We start from the raw sequence: 23,775 nt of genomic DNA on the forward strand, positions 1-23,775 counted from the left end.
CAAGTAGTGCACCATGTCTCTGTACGTGTGTACATACGTATGTATGTCTGTAATAATCCCCGTAACTCTAGAACCGTTCGCCCCACCAAATTTGACGCACAGTCGCACACGTTCCACACCACCACAGGGAGTGCAGTGCTCAGGTGTCGTAGATTCCATGATGTCACATTGAGATTAGACAACACACTTCATATTTGGGCATGGCTGACACAGAACTCCATATACAGGAATAAAGGGGGACACAGAGAGACGGTGGAACGGGTATTGCGGGTGGGGCATGGATCTCCAACTTCCATCGTTACCGACTCAGTGCTCTACCGCCAGGCTAGTAGACTTAAGATGGAAAAGTAAATTCTCTCAGAAAAACAATTTGGGTGTTATGCGCTTGTAAGGTTGTAATTTAATAGAAAAATGAAATAAAACAGCTAGGGGGGTTCTTGTTCTTGCCAGTTGTGTGGGACTGTATTATGAAAGACATAATTTGCCCTGGTTTTGTTTTTTAAGTGCCTGTATGCACGAGGTGTTTGATAAGGCTTGGATTCAGGATTGGCCTGTCCAACGTCTGCTTCTCTGTCTCTCTACCACTCAGAGAGAGAGAGAGCATGCTCTCTCTCTCTCTCTCTCTCTCTCTCCTCTCTCTCTCTCTCTCTCTCTCTCTCTCTCTCTCTCTCTCTCTCTCTCTCTCTCTCTCTCTCTCCCCCCCATTATCTTTCTCCCACTCCCACTTTCTCTCTACCTCGCCTGTTCTTCTGTGTAAACGTCTCTCGTGTTCTCTCTCCTCCTCTCCCTCTGCCTCCCCATACTGTACAAAATGCCTGTGGCAAGGAGTGGAGACCCTAGTACAGTACTTCACTGACAGAGCGTGGTACAGTAACCCTTTCTTTAACATGCCCACCTCCCCATAACCCCCTAACCGCCACACCCCAACACCAGCATGCCGGGGTGGGGGCTGGCTGGCATGATGTGATGTGGAGCTATATAGCATGCAGTGTTGTTTTTGGCAGCAAATTTTGATTTTAGTTTTAGTCATAGTCTCTTGAATAGTTTTAGTCGACTAAATGTCATAAGATTTTAGTCGACTAAATCTACAGTTGATTTAGTCGACTAAAATGTATTTTGGTGGGCCTTGATGCTGTCGTAATGACAGATTTTATACTTGCTGAAAATAGCAGATCTACAAGCTCACAACGCGTCGCGCTGCGACGCGTTGTGAGCTTGTAGATCTGCTATTTTCAGCATGCAACCAAGTGTAAATGACCTATACTGGATCTCCTATTCCCTCCCTAACATTTTAGTCTAGTTTTTATTTGTTGACGAAATTGTCAATACATTTAGTCTTAGTTTTAGTCATCATAGCTTAGTTTTCATTTAGTTTCCAAAACAACACTGATAGCATGTACATTTTGCATGCTTTGCACGGGGCGTGCTGTAACGAACGCCTTGTTGCTGTGGTGGTGTTATTGAGTTTGTGACCTTGTCGTCGTAACTACACTCGCTGTATTGCTTCGAGTGAGTCTATACTCTTCCCGGGGAAGACAGTATGAGGTCACCGCCTTGCTTTATTCTTTTGTTATTGTTCACATTCTTTGTTGCCTGTTTGGTTGCTGTGACCTCGCTAAAGCCTTCATATTTTTCCATCCATCTATCTTTTTTTTTTTGACAGTTTGTGAGATTTTGAAAAATAGGTTGTTGTTGTGTGGTGTTCGTAGTGTATGTATGCACTTTTGTTATACATTTTATACATAGTTTGGTTCCATTCGTTTGTTTTGGTTTGTTTTGTTGTTCCATGCTATCAAACAAAGAGTTTTATGAATTGCCGTGCATGCTGATGTATTCCTTATTAAACATATTTTCATTCACAGGGCAGGTGGTATATCACCCTAGCTAGGTGTTTGCACTTTATGAACAACTCAGCGGAATCGCATCGGAAGGCATAACGTTTACGAATGACCCCCTGTTATTGTATCTGAAAGCGTATTACCGGCACCCTGAGCTATAGCCTTCATTCTAACTCTGCCATCACGAGCGGTTTAGCACGGCGAGCAGACAAATGTGAGCAATCTCAGCGCTCCGCCCTCACCCCCTCTGGCTCCTCTGGCGGTTAAATTCACTCGCAATCGAAATTACCATTTCCACAACAGACAATATAATATATTAGATAATGCTATGAAATCTAAACTAGCACCAAAATAATTGTGGCGCTACACTGCCACTCATCTGTGTACAGGTAAATGACGGTAATTTTCTCTCTTAAAGGACCACTTCTCAACCTGCATTCATATTGTTGGTCCTCACTAATGTTCATGATAAAATGCCACAATTATTTTCTACTCGGTCTGTGTCTCATATGAGGGCTGTGGGCAGTTCAGAAACCCTCCACCAGTGACACCATCAATGGGGAATCAAAGGTAATAGAAATTAGAAACTGCAAGCTTTCTATTCCTGAACAGTTGCAATGCGAAAATGGAAGCCATCGTTCTCACGATAATGAAAATCTTGTTTAAAATCTGCCCAACGATGTCGTCACTGGTGGACGGATTTCTGAACTGCCCACAGCCCTCAGCCCACAAACTGAGTAGAAAAGAAATTGTGGTATTTTATTATGACCTTTAGTGAGGACCAATTATATGAAGATAAGTTGAAAAGTGATGAAGTGGTCCTTTAACCAGGCTCTTTCCTAAACGTATTGTTTGCAAAATGTCACGTGAGCTAGTCTCCACCAGGCCGAAGGCATGGGGAGAGAATATGTTCTGTGTGTGTGTCCTTCCGTCCGCCCGTTATCAGCTAATCTCCGGCACCGTTGGCCCGATCCATGCCAAACTGTGCACACACACTCCCTGGGTGCCAACGACGAACCTCTGCCCCAAATATTCCTCAACGGCCACCATGAGGCCGATTTAGGCAAAACACATTTCTGTAGATAACTAGTACACATTTTATCCATACATCACACAATTCGGTATACACTATCTCCATAGTCATGTGATCAACACAGATCTGCACAATTTCCCATCTTCCATCCTGATTGGCTAAGATTGGCTTCCAAAGCTCACATGATTGGTCCGTTTCGAACAAAATGCCACAAATCACAAACAGTGTCCAATTTCCATGAAATTATACACACACATTTCCACTAGGCCGAGGACGACATGCCACTATTTTTTTCCCAAATCAGCCTCACGGTGGCGCTATAACAGGCCAATTCCTGTTTTTACCTATAACTGCATCGACAATGTATGTATGCGCACTCCCTAGAGGCCATGGAAAAACATTTTCCCTGCATCCCTCCACATCTGCCGGTTATAGCGCCACCATGAGGCCGATTTCTGCAAAACACATTGTTTATGTTAGTCACACAGATTTCATCCAAATCTCACGCAAATCGTACACATGATCTCTGTAGTCATGTGATCAAGACGAGCCTGTTGGATTTCTCAGATTCTACACTGATTAGCTAAGATTGCCTTCCAAAGTTTTCAGGAGTAGCCCGTTTATTACAAAATGCTGCACATCCAGAATTCTATCCTCAGAGATGCTATGAGTGATCTGGCTCTGCATTTCCAAAATGAAGAAAATTGCTGCAAGAAACAAACAAACAAAACAACATGTTTATATTACTCCTAAACATTTTGCCAAACATCACACACACTCCTATCCTCCAGTGCCCAGAAGGGCACTTTTTCTAGTTACTACTGCGTTTCTATTCTGAGAGTCAGTCTGTGGAAGAAATGTATTATGATGGCTTCTGACACTTCCCTGATGCCTTGGCCGCATATTATTGGCATCTCTGTGTTTGATTAGACTGACAGTTTGGAGCGAGTGTGATGTCTCTCGCTGGTGAACTGAGACATGAGGTTCTTGTACTGGAAAAGGCCTTGTGTTACCCACACCTTCAGCAATGAGTCTCTGAGGACAGTAAAAAGGCCTTGTGTTACCCACACCTTCAGCAATGAGTCTCTGAGGACAGTAAAAAGGCCTTGTGTTACCCACACCTTCAGCAATGAGTCTCTGAGGACAGTAAAAAGGCCTTGTGTTACCCACACCTTCAGCAAGGAGTCTCTGAGGAATAGTAAAAAGGCCTTGTGTTACCAACACCTTCAGCAAGGAGTCTCTGAGGAATAGTAAAAAGGCCTTGTGTTACCCACACCTTCAGCAAGGAGTCTCTGAGGACAGTACACCTTGTACCATGTGACTCAATGAGTCTCTGAGGACAGTACACCTTGTACCATGTGACTCAATACAATGAGTCTCTGAGGACAGTACACCTTGTACCATGTGACTCAATACAATGAGTCTCTGAGGACAGTACACCTTGTACCATGTGACTCAATACAATGAGTCTCTGAGGACAGTACACCTTGTACCATGTGATGGTACATGAGTCTCTGAGGTGATGGTCAATGAGTCTCTGAGGACAGTGCACCTTGTACCATGTGACTCAATACAATGAGTCTCTGAGGACAGTACACCTTGTACCATGTGACTCAATACAATGAGTCTCTGAGGACAGTACACCTTGTACCATGTGACTCAAGGAGTCTGAGGACAGTACACCTTGTACCATGTGACTCAATGAGTCTATGAGGACAGAGCACCTTGTACCATGTGACTCAATGAGTCTCTGAGGACAGTGCACCTTGTACCATGTGACTCAATACAATGAGTCTCTGAGGACAGTACACCTTGTACCATGTGACTCAATACAATGAGTCTCTGAGGACAGTACACCTTGTACCATGTGACTCAATGAGTCTCTGAGGACAGTACACCTTGTACCATGTGACTCAATGAATCTCTGAGGACAGTACACCTTGTACCATGTGACTCAATGAGTCTCTGAGGACAGTACACCTTGTACCATGTGACTCAATGAGTCTGAGGACAGTACACCTTGTACCATGTGACTCTGAGGACAGTACACCTTGTACCATGTGACTCAATGAGTCTCTGAGGACAGTACACCTTGTACCATGTGACAAGGAGACTACACCTTGTACCATGTGACTCTGAGGACAGTACACCTTGTGCCATGTGACTGAGGACAGTACACCTTGTACCATGTGACTCTGAGGACAGTGCACCTTGTACCATGTGACTCTGAGGACAGTACACCTTGTACCATGTGACTCTGAGGACAGTACACCTTGTACCATGTGACTGAGGACAGTGCACCTTGTACCATGTGACTCTGAGGACAGTGCACCTTGTACCATGTGACTCTGAGGACAGTACACCTTGTACCATGTGACTGAGGACAGTGCACCTTGTACCATGTGACTCTGAGGACAGTGCACCTTGTACCATGTGACTCTGAGGACAGTACACCTTGTACCATGTGACTCAATACACCAGTGGTTCCCAAACTTTTTAGCTCAAGACCCAAAAGAGAAATTAGACTATTGCCCGGGACCCAAACTAGTGAAAATGGAAGATCTACGAGCTCACAATGCATCACTTTGTGCCACACTGAGCTTGTATACCTGATATTTTCACATCTGCTTAAACTTTCTTTTAATTAATTTATGGAAATTAGATTTATTTATTTTTAAATGAAAAGTTGTCATTATTTTTTGTTTAAACTATTTTTTTCATATTTTGAAATAATATAGATATCGTTGTTTATTTTTTTTTAATGAAAAACAAAAAAGGGGATATTTATACTCGCAACCCCTAAAACCGGTCCACGACCCAAACATGGGTCCTTCCTGACCCACCGTTTGGGGAACAGTGCAATAGTGCACCATCAAACAAGGAGTCCCTACCATGCATAATATGCATATCAGCTACAATGTACTGTATTAAAAATGTACCGTATACCGATATGCATTCAGCTGTTTAAAAATGACTCTTATAGCCTCTGGGCTTTTCAATTAGTACAGTATCTACTGGAACTGCTTTGTTCAAATGCTAGATGTTATACCAGTACACAGTAAAATCCTCTGTGTTAATTTAACCCAGTCTGACCTGAGATCAGATTCTAAAAATGTCTTCTACATCCCGACAGTTTTCTGAAAAAGCTATGTTTCTATGTCAGTGGTTCTTCGGTTTTTCAAAAATAGCAGACCTACAAGCTCGTAGCGCGCCACTCGGTGGCGCGCTATGAGCTTGTAGATCTGCTATTTTTCAATAGCTAAAGCATAACATAATGCTAACACCAAAAAGGGGTTCCCGCCCAGAACGGGTTAACTCTGAGCGTGTACAAATGTAACCACATTTTTTAATTAACGTTGATGACTTTTTCAGTGTATGTACAGATTGCTGCGGATAAGATGTTTATGCTGATTCCCCGAAAAATTATACCGCAAAAGTCCTCCGTCACCAATTTTCCATCTCCTCCATGCAATTCTCTGTGGAACTCTGGCATTACTGAGAAATCGCATTCAGAGCATGGGGGGACAAATTATTCTGTGGTTTTTTGGCTATGAAAGAAAAAAGCTGTTCTCCCTATCACAGACGTCATAGCTCTTCTTTGGATGATAGATTTCCGTGCTATATTTTAGTGATGTAGCCTTTTGAAGTCTTTTAACCCATTTAGGCCTGACGTCGAAATTAAAAAAAAATTCTTCTAAATCCTGACGGTTTTCGGAAAAACCTCATGTTTCTATGTCAGTGGTTCTCAATATTTCATGTCAAGGACCCCAAAAATTATATGTAATTGGCCACCGACCCCCATCTGAAAATATGTAGTTCCAGGGACCCCTCAGAAGCAAAGATTTGCGCCACATTTTCACGACTTTTCAAAAATAGCAGACCTACAAGCTATGAGCTTGTAGATCTGCTATTTTTCAATAGCTAAAGTATGACATAATGCTTTAAAACACCAAAAGGGGTTCCCGCCCAAAATGGCTTAATAATTTGTAATGTAATCTCTGTGCTCACAGCTCTTTTGGCACAGAGGCTTTATTTAGCTACATGTCGTGGCTTTGCCGCCCTCATTGCAAAAAAAGCTAGAATGTCTCTGAAGATGCCCACTGAGAAATTAAACCCCAGGCTTAGGGAAGGGTTATACTATGAAAGGCATGGTGAGTGCAGTGTGGTGGTGTGGAGCCAGCAGATGGCGCTATGGTCTTGGTCATCCACAGCCACTCCCTCATTACATACTACATGGGATTGACAGCAGTAACCTGTTTAAAAAATACACATCCTTTTTCTTTATTTTTTTTTTTACACAGTCTTAATATGTATTCCAGTCTTTTCCAGAATCTTTTCATGTTCATTTCCTGTGTACACTAGGCTTTGTGGCTTGTACACAGCTGTATGAGTACATATCCTTTGAAGTAGTCTTTGACTACGTCTTGTTCCAATGGGAGTCAAAGCTGTAACCGTAGAGCTGTGGAGACACAGGATAGCTACACAAAATCGTATACAGAAAGCCCCGCCATGGCTACCTCTGGCACATTCATTTCAACAAATTAATAGTGTATCATTTAGAATAAAACTACATGTTGAGCTAGCTTCAATAGAGTGTGTGTGTGCGTGCGTGCGTGCGTGCGTGCGTGCGTGCGTGCGTGCGTGCGCGTTATGTGCAGCTTTGGATACAACCCCGAATAATAAGGTGGCAGGTAGCCAGCCTTATACCCAACTACAGCTAGTTAGTACATGCATCGGTGTCAGGAGAGGAGATTAAAGTAATAGTCCATATGGAGCTACATTATGTTCCAGGCTGGCTGGATACCACCATGCTGAACTGGTTAATGTGGAAAAAACATGTTGGTCAAGTATCTCTGTGTTAAACTGAGCATGCACGATGCACATACGGTAGTAGGTACAGTACAGTAGATATTGCAAAGTACCTTTAACGCATTTTGGGCGGGAACCCCTTTTGGTGTTAGCATTATGTTATGCTTTAGCTATTGAAAAATAGCAGATCTACAAGCTCATAGCGCGCCACCGAGTGGCGCGCTACGAGCTTGTAGGTCTGCTATTTTTGAAAAATCGAAGAACGACTGACATAGAAACATAGCTTTTTCAGAAAACTGCCATTTTCAAACAGACATTTTTAGAATCTGATCTCAGGTCAAGACGGGTTAAATGATTTGGTGGAGCAGCCATGCAGGAAGCATATGAATAACTATCCTAGAATATGCATTCAAGTACTCATGCATGTACACAAATATTGCCAATACTGTATATGCGCCCAAAACAAATAAACTACAACAAATACCGTTTTAAAAAGAATGTTTAATATAATATGTATACTATACATTTGCAAGAGCAGCATAAAGGACTAAAAAAAACAAATATTGCTATTTCTGTCTTCTTCTCTCAGACATCTCTCATATCTGCTCCATATTCCTGAACAAAGCTAAACAGAATTCTATCTGTTGCATAAAGGTCACATGAAAAGCCCCACCAAAACCCGACAAACTCTAAATTGAACAAGAACTGCCTCAGGGAACATGCATGATGTGGAACAAAGACAAAGACTTCTTAAATTCAACAAGCTTGCTGGTATCGAAACTGAAATGACCAGCATCAATTAACCCATTTTGTGCGGGAACCACTTCTGGTGTTAGCATTATGTTATGCTTTAGCTATTGAAAAATCTACAAGATCTACAAGCTCATAGCGCGCCACCGAGTGGCGCCCTACGAGCTTGGTCTGCTATTTTTGAAAAATCGAAGAACGACTGACATAGAAACATAGCTTTTTCAGAAAACTGTCAGGATGAGGAAGACATTTTTAGAATCTGATCTCAGGTCAGAATGGGTTAAAGGCTTGAACGACTCGTAGTCACGATGAAAGTCTGCTTTGTTTTAAAGGGTTAACGAATGTTTCAACGGAATTGTCTTCCTCAGGGTATTTTGAAAATACAAAAATGCTGTTCTCAGAAGTATGTTTTCAGGCTTGTCGAATACCAATTACAGTATTGCAGGATTTAATATAATATAAAAGAGAAAAGTCCGCACACAGCTATGCTCCTCAGTGCTTAATTTATTTTAAAAACTGTGGCATGGTATCAAACGCAACATTTCGTCCATGGTTGCGGCCTTCATCAGGTGACAAAATCAGTGACAATTACAGCCTCCCTTATATGGTAGGCTATGTGGTTCACGTCACGTGACCGACAAGAAAACAGGGCAGGTGATAATTGTTACAAATGGCATTCTGTTTTGAAACCAGTATTTAATATACTGGCACGCACGCACACGCACGCACACACACACACACACACACACAGTAGGCCATCATACCATGTACAGAAACTAGTCCTTCACGGTTACTGTACCACCAACCTCCCCCAGAGGCAGCAGACATCTCAGGTCTAAGGAAATATCTCTGAGGTCCTTGTAACGGCCGAGCTACACCGAGCACCAAGAGCCCCGCATACGCACACTTTAAAATAGGACTAGATCTAAAAGTGCATGCTTTGAAAAGCCATGGTGTAGCTCAGCCCTAAAGCAGCGACCAACACCTCAGGGAGACTTAAGAACCCAGAACCCAGACACGCAGCCAGCCATGTTATCACTGAGTGCCCGTCTGACTCAAAGGCTACAGTTTGTATCCGCACCTCTCATTTGGGGTAGGTGGGTTGTGACTGGCAGTCTTGGCTGCCACTGCTATGAAAGGGAAAGACAAATAAAATTCCATTCCAAATTCAAAGGCCTGGTTTTTCACCCGGATCAAAGACACTGAAAAAAGGGACAAACCAACTGGGACAAATAAGTAGCAGCTCCAGCTCTCCTCATTATACTGATGTATTAATGTATTTTCTTTCCTTTCACAGCCTCAAATACTACAGCCTTCCAGCACCTGCCTCACAGAGCACCTGCGCCAGGAAAAACTAGTAAAAACTCCCCCCACAGAGGTCCACAGTGACCCCACAAGAAGCAGCATTAGAGAGGGCGGAGCCAACATAGACTTTGGCCAGCCAACTGGAGGCACCGTGACGGATTCCTCTCTCCTGGTAGGACCTCCGGCCCCAAACCCAGATGAAATTAGCCTCTTCATCGGCGCCCACCGCCGCCTCCAAGACTACTCGGGCTCAGAGGTGCCAGAGGGGGCCACGGCCAGGCACCGCCCAACCTCAGCTTCTCCGTCTGGGGCCAAGCCTGGTCCGCTGACCGAGATGTATGGGCTGGTCTCTGCAGGCGAAGCAGTTGCATCTGCTTGCCCCCGCGTGCTGCAGGCCCCCCGCCTCCACAGGCGAGTGTCAGTGCCAGCGCTACCACAGGGGGGCACCGGTGGCTCTGTCCCTCGTAGAGCGGGGGGCTGCTCTGCGCCACCGGCCAACTTCAGGACCAAGCAGCTGCCCCCTCCCTCCAGAGGCCTGCCTTGCTTCAGTGCGGGGCCTCCGGGCTGCTCTTCACTCCCTCAGCCCCGCACGGCGTCGGGGCTCTGGAAGGATCCAGGGAGCACTAACACCGCAGCCACCGACCTAAGCCTGGCTGAGGAGTGTGACCCCAGGGCAACCAGGGTCCTGTCCGCCCCCGGCCTCTCACGCCTCCCCAAGCCAAAGATCATCTAAGGAGCTTCCCATCCCATCCGAGCTCATCCATCACACAACATGAGACTGAGATCTGCAGCCATCGTTCCTCTTCCAGACCCAAGACATAATAATGTGTGGTCTTTGTGTGTCCCATAAGAACATGCCACTGTGTCAAGGTCACACATTCATGTGGTCATACTGACATTGTCTGAAAAGCCCTGCTTCGCGGATCACAAAGCAATATGTAGCACGGCCTCGTCTTAACCACAATTCACAAGAGTGGTACATTTTTAATTCCACACGGTCTTCTAAAATAGTCCCAGCAGGTTTATGAGTGAAATTAACTTGAGAATGAACTGAGGAGGATTTCCTGCTGGGACAATATTGGACAGATACAATGTCCAGTTTATTTGCTTTGCACATTTGACAGACACATTATTGTTCATCGTGAAACATGGAGTGTTACGATTCTCACACACACACACACACACACACACACACACACACACACACACACACACACACACACACACACACACACACACACACACACACACACACACACACATACCATATATATATATATATACAGTTGGAGGCCATCGATATTGTCCTTTTCTTTTTGCTGAGGTTTGCGTGATCTGCGCAAAAGGACAGTTAACCCATTTTGGGCGGGAACCCCTTTTGGTGTTTTAAACATTATGTTATAATTTAGCTATTGAAAAATAGCAGATCTACAAGCTCATAGCGCGCCACCGAGTGGCGCGCTACGAGCTTGTAGGTCTGCTATTTTTGAAAAATCGTGAAAATATTTATTTCAGAAAACTGGAGGATTTAGAAGGATTTTTTAAAATTTTGAGGTCAGGCCTAAATGGGTCAAATGATAAGGGACAATATCGGTGGCACCCAACTGTACATACACTGTATGCATTTCCCTTAAGGTATTACCAGTTTATTTAAACTTGAAACTGTGGCTGTCGAGTCCAGTTGCCCTAACATACAGTACTGTAGGGTGCATAGGTTACAGGTATGTGACCATTGCTTTGTAATGGAGCGCCCGAGGAGACGGTATTTGAAGATAAGAAAAGTGACATTACAGCAAAAGGTGACAGGCTGCGGGAGAAGTAATCTGTCTGTGTAGCCTTCCTATTCAGAGAGAGAAAAAGAATGTGCTTTTGAAAAAGTATTAGTTCTCGTCTATGTGCGCATTGTGCATTGGCCAAGAAAGAAGGACATGGGGAGAGAGAGCGAGACGGAGGTGAGAGGAAAATAAAAAGGCAACTTTTCAACTTGCTCCTTCAAGAGAGGGTTTCATAATGTCTGGTGCGTCCATTTCAATTCGGTATAGCCTCTAAGTGAACCTCTGTGAACCCTGCGAGCACTTGGCATGCATGAACTTGACTCGGTGGGCATACCTTGTTGGGAAATGGAGGAGAGATGAGAGAGGCCTATTCTAGTGGTATGAAGTGGAGTAGCCATGGGTAGGTCCGACAGTCGTTAGACTGACAACCTACCGCTAACCACAAGCACGATGCAACGCATGTCGGACCAACGCATGTCGGGAGCGACGGGTGATTTCCGCATGTCGGACGTTTGGTTTGTCGGATAAGCGTGCGCACCCCGTAGGGGGTGGTGGGGGGGGTCATGTAGATACTTTGGAGAAGTGGGAGGTCGGATATGAATTACTCGTAGGGGTTTAACGAGACATTTTAACACTCCGAACGCCCAGGACGAAGTTCTTTGTCCTTTCTATTAGTAACGCCCGACGCTCGGGACGAAGTATTGTCCAAAAGACGAAGTTTATTGATACGAGAACAGATCGCATGGCTGTATAGCCCAGGCACGCCTGCTGGGCTCTCCTCTGTGATGCGCAACAGTGAGGCGTCATCGAAAAACTCCCTCCCCTGTTTAGCTGATGAAAACGAAAATCTTAAAACGTTCATAAATCGCGATCTAAATCATCCCGTCTTTTTCTGAAAAAAGATCCTGTGTTAGACGGCGCTCCGCGGTCCAGTCGCTAGTCTCGATAGATTTATTCTTGTCTCCCGTTGTTGTCGAACGACTCTATAGTGCTGTGGCTATTGTTAGCTGCTACACAACATCATGAACTTCCGGCCGGTCCGTCCGGAAAAGGCGTCCGTGTTTATAAATCGACTGGGTGCATGAATGTAATGGATTAAATAGTTCCGGGCAATTAAAGTGTTAACAGCGATACGATACGTATCACGATACATGGTTGACGATACGATACTTGAACGATATTGGTTCATTATGGCGATACGATACGGTTCAATGATTTTAAATCGATACAGTAACCATTTAGCAAATACATGAAATATGTGTGAAACTTCTTTTAAGGGATACATTTATTATTTATATATAATTCATTAAGTAAACCGTGATTCTCTGGCAATTAGATGGACATTTTATTTGAACACACATTGTATGGACGCACCCGTACCTTGACATGAACACAGAGAATACATACACATTTTTCAATAGACCAGACCAAGTGTAGTGATATGGAATGGAATACTAATTAAACCCATCTCTTTCTTTTTCTTCTTAAAATTGCTAAATACAATGCACAGGTACTTAGTATTGATTCAATTGATTATTTCCATTGCAAAACGATTCGATGTCGATTATTTCCATTGCAAAATGATGCGATACAAAGTCAAACAATACGATATTTGCTGTTTACATATTTTGTTTAATTAAAAGTTAGTTTTAATAGTTACTATATCGTATACACCCCTATGAATTAGCTTTCATTATGTGCCGAGAAAGATTATACAGTAGCAGGAGAAAGCAGGCACGCATGCACACACACACATGCATAATGTAGGTCCGTGCAGACTGAACTGCAGGAAATAATTTACTTGAAGTACCACGCTGACTGAAACAAAACATTCCAAATCTCGTGTCGATTCGGTCCCATCCCATGTGTGCTAGCTGACATTTGGTTTAAAGACTTTTAAGCCAAATTAGGTATTTTTGGTGGTATTTCTCCCCAAGGGAAGCCTTAGAGCCTTTATTTGTGGTGTTTCAAGTCAGAGATTTCTGGGGGTCGGGTTTATCACTCCTCCATGGATGACTTTCTGCCTACTGACCGCAACAGTGCTCCCCCCTTCATATCTGGCCACTGTCCGGTGTACCCCTCTGGCAATGTCCGGTCTGTTGCGTTGGATCTAATAACGTGCCGTGCTTTAGTACAGAAAGACAGAGGTGAGGGAGGGGAGAGAGTCTCAGAGGGGGACACGTGTGTTTGCACTCACTTATGGACACACACAACTTGTGCGTGCGTGCGTGCGTGCGTGCGTGTGTGTGTGCGCCGATAAAGCATGTTTTCCTATTCCTCTGGTAAGATGCCATGCCAATCGACCCAAGCAGTCAGCAGTGCTTTGTGTAGCCAAGAAAAACCCATTTCTTTTAACCCATTCTGACCTGAGATCAGATTCTAAAAATGTCTTCTACATCCTGACCGTTTTCTGAAAAAGCTATGTTTCTATGTCAGTCGTTCTTCGATTTTTCAAAAATAGCAGACCTACAAGCTCGTAGCGCGCCACTCGGTGGCGCGCTATGAGCTTGTAGATCTGCTATTTTTCAATAGCTAAAGCATAGCATAATGCTAACACCAAAAGGGTTTCCCGCCCAAAATGGTTTAATGAGATGGGAAGGGAGGGTGCAGGGGAAAAGATGCACAATAAGATAATGGGAGTGGGCGGGGGGAAAAAACGGCAGAGAGGACAGATGTGGAGATGAGGAGGTGACGGCAAGGCGACAAAGCCGAACAGGTTATGTGTGTGAATGAATGTGTTTTTAAATGCGTCGTCTGTCTGTGTGTGTGCGCCGCACATATGAGAGAGATCAGATGGAGGGAGAGGCAATACACAGACTGCAGCGTGTTTATTTGCGTGTGCTGTGGTCCGGAGAATGGACCCAATCCTCACAGCGTGTCACTCACTGCTTAGTAATGCCAAGCAGGAAATCAATGCAGCCGGCTGTGTGGATCTCTCCAGACACCTATGGCTGCCAGGGGGGGTGGGTAGGTGTGTGTGTGTCCGTGTCTGTGTCCGCCCGCCCACCCTCGGGCCAAAGGGGACACCATGCCAGGTTAGAGCAGGGCTCCATCTTTTCTGCCACCAATCCGCCTCTGCTCGACTCTCCATCTCCCAAATCAATGGCTCTGGCTCTCTCGGTTCTGCCCAGACAAGCAGCAAAGCCAGTGGGTCTCGCTAGCCTCAGCAAAGCATATAAGTGCTCTGAATTCATACTGCCCACCTAACTGGATCAATCCTAATGTTTTGAAATTTTTGACTCACTTCATGTTTCAATGGAGCTATAATGATACGGTTTATTCTCATCGTGCAACCGGGGAAAAGGTTACTGTACCAAAGACATTTTTGTTCTGACGCTATTTCTAAGTGCATTGAACTGCACTGCGGTACTCCTCCTTCCACATTACCTTTATTACGGTCGGGTGGCTGGTGGTTCAGTCAGTGAGTCACAGGGACCAGAGTTAGTATCCTGCTCCCGACGTGATTAGCATGTCTTCCTTCTCTCTGACCTCGTTTCAGTCTTGACACTATGCTAATCTAATTTAAAAAAAAAAATAATATATAAAAAATATATATATAATAATAATTATATATATATATATATATATATATATATATATATATATATATATATATATATATATAATGTAAATGATTTAATTGTGATGGAGTGAAGCTGCTGATCAATTCAGACACAATGTTCTCCTCTATTGCTGTTTTATCTCTTCAGGGGTTTACCTAGTCTCAATTGCATTTTACAGCTAATTTACTCATTATTAGCAGCGGAGATGGTAGCCTACAGTCTCATGCTGTAATGTAATTTTGTTCCCACCCTGATAACCACCCCATTTTCCAAATGTCTTGTGAATCAACATAATGTAATTGTCATTTCAGCACTGACTGACTGACTGAATCTGTTGCCTTTTATTATGCGATGTATTTATGTATTTAAGATGTTTTCCTATCCAGTGAAACGTAAAGTAGCAGGTTGTTTTCACATAACATGTACGGAAGGACTTGGTTTCTATGACGACTCTGTGTCCACTCCAATATACGCTATTTCTCTTCTGTATTGTGCCAGAGATGCTGTGATGCAGTATTGTTGGAAACTAACGTTAATAATGTCAAAATTAAGTGTAGGTAGGTTTAAGTGGCTTGTCGATGTCAGCCAGGATGAAAGTAACCGCACTGTATTATTGACTGATCTAATATGCAAGTGAGAAAAGAAACAGCTTTTTAGATTAAATCTAATCAGTTATGCACTTTAAATGTGAGATGTTGTTGTTTATGTCACTATGTACACTAGAACTGGATTTAAATGCAAGTGGGGTTTCATTTGGTTTGTACGGAATTCAATTCTCCCCTTTCTCTTCCTTCATGTCTGTCAGTGTGTGACATAGCCCACCGTACATCCTGTTGTCCCCAGAGGCTGGTATGAGACAGCAATAATAAAGTCTATTTGGGCTTATCTTGCTTTAGGGTCAGACGGGGCGTCGCTGTCACGTTCGTCACACGGCGTACTCATAATCCAACTATAAACTGTCATAGATGCTGATGTCTCGATGCCTCCCCCGCCACTTTAACCCATTCTGACCTGAGATCAGATTCAAAAAATGTCTTCTACATCATGACAGTTTTCTGAAAAAGCTATGTTTCTATGTCGTTCTTCGATTTTTCAAAAATAGCAGACCTACAAGCTCGTAGCGCGCCACTCGGTGGCGCACTATGAGCTTGTAGATCTGCTATTTTTCAATAGCTAAATTATAACATAACCAAAAGGTGTTCCCGCCCAAAATGGCTTAAGTAAAAACAAGCCACAGGTGTAGAAGGGACGTGTTGAGCATGGACTGCTGAGACGATCAATGCCGTTCACTCTTCTGGAACATGATGGACATGGATGGACGCACACAGACTCGGGCTACACATACAGAACATGCTGCTGTTGACTTCAGTTTTAGACGAAGGCCAAAGTGGTGGGTGACTGCACTCCTTGTTTGATTACCTGCTGTTTGCTTTTCTCTGGATGAAATAAATGATAAATTAAAGAAATCCCTCCTGTGTAACTTAAAATATCACACTGCACACATGATCATGCATTACAAATGAAATGTTTGTTTCTTTTACAGACTAACCACCAGACACCACATTACTTTTTTTTTGAGGGGCGCTAGCCCCTTCTATAATTCAGGTATTGGTGTAGATTTTCGTCTTACACAAACATTAAATTCCCATTGACCATGAATGGAGAATTTACATATGTGGACGAGCAAATTAGCCTTTTTTGGCTTACACAAACATAAAATTCCCATTGACCATTAATGGAGAACTTACGTCATACTGTATGTGAACGTCGAGCAAATCGGCTATTTTTGTCTTGCACTCAAATTCCCATTGACAATGAATGGAGAATTTACGTCATGTGTCTGAGCAAAGATAAGCGCGCCCCGCACTTCACACGGGTGTGACTTTTGAGGGGCTCTAGCCCCTCATATTCAGCTATTAGTGTAGATTTTTGAGTGGTGCAAACCACTCCAACAACTGGCTTTGTTAGTACCCGTGTGTGTTTGTGCCTGTACGGGTGAGCATGGTTGCTATGGTTAGTATGTGACGTCACTGACATCACCGACATCACGTCAGAGTGATCTAAAAAAAGCTTATAAAAAATAAATAAATGTGTAGTTGCACCACTCAGTTCACACGGGTGTGATTTTTGTCTTACACTTACATTAAATTCCCATTGACAATGGGGAATTGACGTCATACTTATGTGGACAAGCAAATCGGTTATTTTCGTCCTACACAAAGATTAAATCCCCATTAACAATGAATGGAGAATTAACGTCATATGTGGACGAGCAAACCGGCTATTTTCGTCCTACACAAAGACGATAAGAGCGCCCCTCACTTCACACAAGTGTGATTTTTGCTATTTGATTTTGCCCAAGTCACAAAAGGAAGATGAAAGGCTACGAGCAGACGAGGAAAATCAAGAATCTCCAAAGGACTAATTTTGGTCCAGGAGAAAGACTTTCAGGTGTGAAGGGTTGAGCTTTTGAATGCCAGGTCCTGGCCCCTGAAGGCTTGTCTGAAAATGCCAGTTATCCCATTCCCAGCTGCTGTGTTAACCAGAGGTTGGCCTGCATCTTTGACTAGATGAGAAGGAGAGGGGTAGGGGAAGGAGAGGGCTATAGAAAAGGAGGAAGCAAAGTCAAGCAGAAAATTAAGGTGAATTGAGTGCAGCGGAAACTGAAAGCGGAGGGTGAGGTGAACGGCAGGAATATCTACGGTGAAGATGCCACTGTATACCGCAGCATGCGGTCCTGTGACTAATGAGCGTTAGAATGGCTCTGAGCAGATGGGTGCCAAGTGTACTGCAGCTGACCCCATCAGCTTGGAAAAGCAAGATGTGTTAATTGTGTATATATGGAAGACATAATGGTTTAAACTGAAACGGAAGTAGTCAAGGAATTAAGTCAAGCGATGTGCACTGAGTAGTTTGTTGACTTGTTGACATATCATCAAATGCTTTTCTTTCTACAGTACTTACAGTCTTACACATTTCTTGAGTGGAAATTCAATGAGGCATTCACTTTAGTTCTTATTTTGGGAACTATTACATAACAAAAAGAAAGCAGTGTTTACAGCAGAGAATAGTCCCCACTCCTTGGGGTGCTTTTTGTCACTGTGTATGCACGTGAAACAACTACGGTAGGCACACAGTGAGCAGCCATTTTACGGCGAGTCTAGTCTTGCCGTAGACAACCAGGGTCTCTGGCATCCCAGGCGGGCTCACTCACTCAGCCATTACAACTGCAGATATGATGCATTGGATTACACAATGACACAATTTCAAAGTAAAAAGTTCAAGCGTATACTGTCGGTAAGCTGTACCCACAGTAAGCTGCATTATAAGAATCGTGCGAACTGAGCGGTGGGGTGGAACTACAGTATACTAGTTGCTGTGTGTTATGGTAACTGTGCGTTATAATAATGTGTTATAGTGTGTGTGGTGCCTTGGAGTGCCTATCGGAGCCAAGCACAGTTGTTGACTTAAAGGACCACTTCACCACTTTTCAACTTGGTCCTAACTAATGTTCATGATAAAATACCACCATTTTTTCTTACTCAGTCTGTGTCTCATAGGAAGGCTGTGGGCAGTTCGGACACCCGTCCACCAGTGACATCATCGATGGTGAATCCAAGCTAATAGCTTGCAGGCTTTCTTTTCCTGAAAAGTTGCAATGCAAAAGTTGAAGCCATCGTTCTCACGATAATAAAAATCTAAATATATTTAAAAACAAATCTTGTTTTAAAAAGAAATCTGCCTAGTGATGATGTCACTGGTGGACGGGTGTCCGAACTGCCCACAGCCCTCCTATGAGACACAGACTGAGTAGGAAAAAATGGTGGTGTTTTACAATGAACATTAGTGAGGACCAATTATATGAAGGGATGTTGAAAAGTGGTGAAGTGGTCCTTTAAGCAGCTGCAGGGTCAATAAGTCCTACTCAGACAGGAGGCAAAGGTCCTACTTGGACAGACATTCCGTATACTCAAATGGACATACTGTCCCTATGTTGTCAATTCATTATTTTGGGAGCTTTTAAAACGGTGTGCGCCTGTGCGGCTTTACTCGAATGTTTCCTCACAGGCATCAGGCATGAGTTTTCAGTTGTATCTGTGGTGCAAACCGGTATTCGTACTTTTCTCACTGGAAGTTTCATGCTTCCGCTTAATCCACGAGTCGCGACTCAAACATTGCTTTCAAGTGCAATCAATGGAAATTATTTCTAATCCTTGCTGCCTCTAAAACAGGCCTATTCTCTGCAAAGTCTGTTCGTTATTTCTGCCATCAGAAACGCTGCCACACTGGTTTTGTTGCATTCTGCATTAGATCTATTTTTCCTCTCTATTTCCACTCCTCATAACGGTGGAGCTGCAGGAGATTTAAATACTTCAGCAGTGATACAGTGCCAAAGGGGGGACGTGGGCAGTTGTGTGTGTGTGTGTGTGTGTGTGTGTGTGTGTGTGTGTGTGTGTGTGTGTATGTGTGTGTCGGCCCCACCACCCACCCCCAGTGTACCCTGCCGCATCTCTTGAAGGAGAAATGCCAGCTTCATTCCCTTCCTCCGGCAGTGCTTTCAAATATTCACAACTGCTACAGGCAAGGCGGCTTAACTGTAGCATGCAGGGGAAAACGCGACAAAACCCAACACCATGTTGTCGGATGGAAGTTGTTGAACATATTCATAATTTGATCCCTCGGCAGCTGGCACATCTATCTCACATACATACTCTAGCCCATTCTGGGCGGGAAGCCCTTTTGGTGTTTTAACTAAGCATTATGTTATACTTTAGCTGTTGAAAAATAGCAGATCTACAAGCTCATAGCGCGCCACCGAGTGGCGCGCTATGAGCTTGTAGGTCTGCTATTTTTGAAAAATCGTAAAAAATGCGGCACAAATCTTTGAATATATATTCTTTCAGAGCGAACGTTTTTTTTATTTTGACGTCAGGTCCTAAATGGGCTAGGACACAACCTTCTCATTCCTACATTTCAACTTTAATCCAAAAGGTTCATGTCTTTGCATAATCATCCAGCCAGGTTTGAGTACCAGGGTGGAACAGTGCATAATATAACTTGGATGTTGCTTTTGCCGTTAGTGTGGTTTTACTATGCAGACTGCAGAAAGGTCACACTGGAATACGTCACCTTGTAGTCGATGCCAGTGCAATCTTTAGGTCCAAAAGGAAGATATTATTAAATGTACGTGTGGTAACTGATACTGAAAATATGCCTGACTACGCCACCTCATGGTGCGTTCACACAGGCAGATGTACAGTAAAATATGCACTAATAACTAGAGTTTAGAGTTTGAAATTAGAATGGACAGGTATAAGTCAAAAGGGAGACATCGAAGAGGAAGGATGGATGGGGAAGGATCAACATATGGAATGTCAGAACAGGTTCTGAAATATTTCCATATACTGTATGGAGATCTAAGGGTTTGAGGTTTGAGGTCAGATGTAGGGTTGCTGGCCAATATTGATGACATCAAGGATCTCCATATATGGGCTTAACTGCAACAGCAGCAGGTCACATTTACTTTGACATCAGGATCTCGACATCTCCATCCCTGATGATGTCACATGATGTCACGAGACCTGGGCACCATATATGGTGCCCGACACACTAACTGACGAGAAATGCTCGATTCCATAGTTAACTGCGACCTTCGGTCGCAATAATGAAAATGCTAATGATAATGATAATGATAACTTTCCAAGGCCTCCAACCCAACCCCTGGGTTTGAGAACAAAGGACAAAGGACGCGAGAAGGGGCCCACTTATGATATTTGATTAACCATACAGTACATTTTATTTTAGTAATTTGTCTCAGTTCCCCCCAAGGGCACCTGAGAGTGAAGGGCCCCTGGGCCCCGGGCGAAGCACTCGTTTCTACATCACTCTGGGCAGCGCACCCCCGCGCCTCCGCCTCCCAGTTCTTTTGCCCATTTTTCCATACGGTTGTCAAGTCTTAGTCTTAGTGCTTTTTCTGGTTTTATCCTCGTAGCTGTTTTTGTAATTGACCTATTTACAAATGTCAATCAAGCTTGTTAATTGTACAATCCTATGCGGTATAGGCTATAATTAATGTTATGAATGCCTGTAGTTATGTACATAGGCTAGCCTACTTTATCAGCGAGATTCAGAGTTTAAGCCAAAGCGATTATTATATAATTATGCTATTTAGAAAGGACTGTATATTAACTTCGATAACTCAGATAGAAGGAAAACCAGCCAGGAAGCCAACATGTAAAAATACCACTGAAAGTAATCAGAGTAAAAACCCAGGCATGGAGCCTTTACCCAAAATCGGTATAAAACCTTTAAATTATTAAGTTAAGAATTAGCTTTAACATAGGAATACTTTTTAGGAGAATGTTATATAATTACTAATACCTTATTGATTAAATCCGTCAATTCCGTCAACGGGAGTCTAAGGGTTTTAAGATGGAAATACTTTTAGAAAAATACCTTTAAATTCCCAAAATGAATAATTACGAGACCACAAGAAATGAAGGATTATCCAGTCAGGAGCTTAGTGTTTTAGCCATGTCGTCTTCAGTTCGGAGAGCAGGATGAATTCACATACAGCCAAGTTACAAAAAATCTCTCTCTGTGTCCCAACATGGACACGGTGACGGTAGTAGATTTAATCAAGATTGAGAAAGGCTAAACAAGGCTACGTGTCAATACAAGGCCTATCTCACAGCATTTCCCCGCCCCCTTTCCACGGCCCCTTTTGGAGCTAATTTTTTCTGCGGTCCATAGACTTCCATGTTAAAAGAGGTATTTTCACAAGCCACAAACTACCGTTTTGTAAAGGTAAGGTTTATTCTACTTATTTGAGTTGTTATACCATTGTGTTTTCTTCATATTATTATTGGTCTTTGACATTTTAACATTAGGAAATGTACTTAGATTCTCCAGAGAAAAAAAGTGTAAATGCTTAATGTTAAATGACACCACTAGCTACCGGAAGGGGGCGTGGAAAGGGGGCTGTGAGATAGGCCTATACCAGAACATGTTGTCACTGTCAGTTCCTGTAATATCCTAGATAATATCCAGGAAGCAGGAATGTGAGTTGTAGTTCTAAGAGTAAATGTAGTTCACAGCTGTTATGAGGAGAGAGCAACTATATATAGACACAAGGCCAAAACAAACATGTTTTTCCCAGAGTGGGTAAAGATAAACGGGAAAAAACTATTCTATCTCTCGGATGGGGAAGAACTATAAGAAGTGATATGAAAATCAGCGGGACAGCGTGACATGAAAAATACAATATGCAGGACACAGGGCACATGAGAGCTCCATTCACAAAGAACCAATGTATTAATATTATCCATCAATATTTTTCCGATTGCGGTCCTTTTCATAATTCAGTGTTTTAGCCAAAGCGATGCAGGCCTAATTATTATATTATTTTCATTCCATACCAAAACTGTGTGTGTGTGTGTGTGTGTGTGTGTGTGTGTGTGTGTGTGTGTGTGTGTGTGTGTGTGTGTGTGATTCTGGTGTGTGTGTGTGTGTGTGTGTGTGTGTGTGTGTGTGTGTGTGTGTGTGTGTGTGTGTGTGTGTTGACACTACACACACGCAAAAGAACTGGGAGGCGGAGGCGCGGGGGTGCGCTGCCCGGAGTGATGTAGAAACGAGTGCTTCGCGGGCCCAATGGCTAATCCGTTATTGGTTTTAAACTTTTTGTCTCCACCAGGCCGAAGGCATGGGGAGAGAGTATGTTTTGCACTTCGTCCGTCCGTCCGTGTCCGTGTGTCCGTGTGTGTGTGTGTCTGTCCTTCCGTCTGTGAACAGCTAATCTCCGGCACCGTTTTTGGACAGAACACCTACAGATTTTGTCCAAACATCACGCAAATTGGTACATAGTCTCTCTTGAGCCATTAAACGAAACGGGTCTTTCAGGTTTCTCAGACTCCATCCTGATTGGCTAAGATTGGCTTCCAAAGTTCGCAGGAGTGCTCAGTTTCAAACAAATGCTGCAAATCATGAACACATCATGTGATTTCCGTGAAATTGTGCACGCACATTCCCACTAGGCCGAGGAAGAAATGCCACATGAACATTTTCAACTCAGCCTCATGGTGGCGCTATAACTGGCCGAAAAGTGTTTTTACCTCGAACTGCACGGATCTGTGGATAACTTTGTATGCCAACTCCCTAGAGGCCAAGGAAAAACCTTTGCCTGGAATTTTTCACATCTGCTCTTTATAGCGCCACCAGGAGGCCGACATATGTAAAACACATTTTCTAATATTACTCCTTCAGATTTCATCCAAATTTCACGCAAATCGGTACACATGCTCTCCATAGTCATGTGATCAAGACGGGTTTGTTTGATTTCTCATAATCCACCCTCATTGGCTACAATAAAATTCTAAACTTTTCAAGAGTAGCCCGCTTTGTACCCGTTTGGTACAAATCGCCACAACTACTCAACGCAGCGATTGTGGTGAAACTGTGCATGCATATTCCCACTAGGCTTTGGAAGAAATTCCACAGTTTTCAAATCAGCCTCATGGTGGCGCTACAACAGGCCAAGCCGCGTCTCTCACACACACACACACACACACACACACACACACACACACACACACACACACACACACACACACACACACACACACACGCCTACTTCTTCCACCATTGCCCAGAGGCTTCTCCAAGGTAACAGCTAGGCTATACGATCATGTGCCACATTTTACACA

At 43.5% G+C, this 23,775-nt stretch overlaps 1 protein-coding gene across 1 annotated transcript in view; it reads left to right on the forward strand.

Moving 5' to 3' along the window:
* ccser2a (coiled-coil serine-rich protein 2a) overlaps positions 1-11,102 on the forward strand; it is an 83,135-nt gene extending 72,033 nt beyond the window's left edge. The window contains exons 5-6 of the mRNA XM_079511965.1: positions 3,917-4,017; positions 9,728-11,102. Coding sequence (XP_079368091.1) covers positions 3,917-4,017; positions 9,728-10,468 — 842 coding nt within the window. The 3' untranslated portion in view covers positions 10,469-11,102. The remainder of the gene's footprint in view (positions 1-3,916; positions 4,018-9,727) is intronic.
* Positions 11,103-23,775: the final 12,673 nt, after the last annotated feature.

This window comes from Electrona antarctica, assembly GCF_951216825.1.
Source record: "Electrona antarctica genome assembly, chromosome: 10".
NCBI lineage: Eukaryota > Metazoa > Chordata > Actinopteri > Myctophiformes > Myctophidae > Electrona > Electrona antarctica.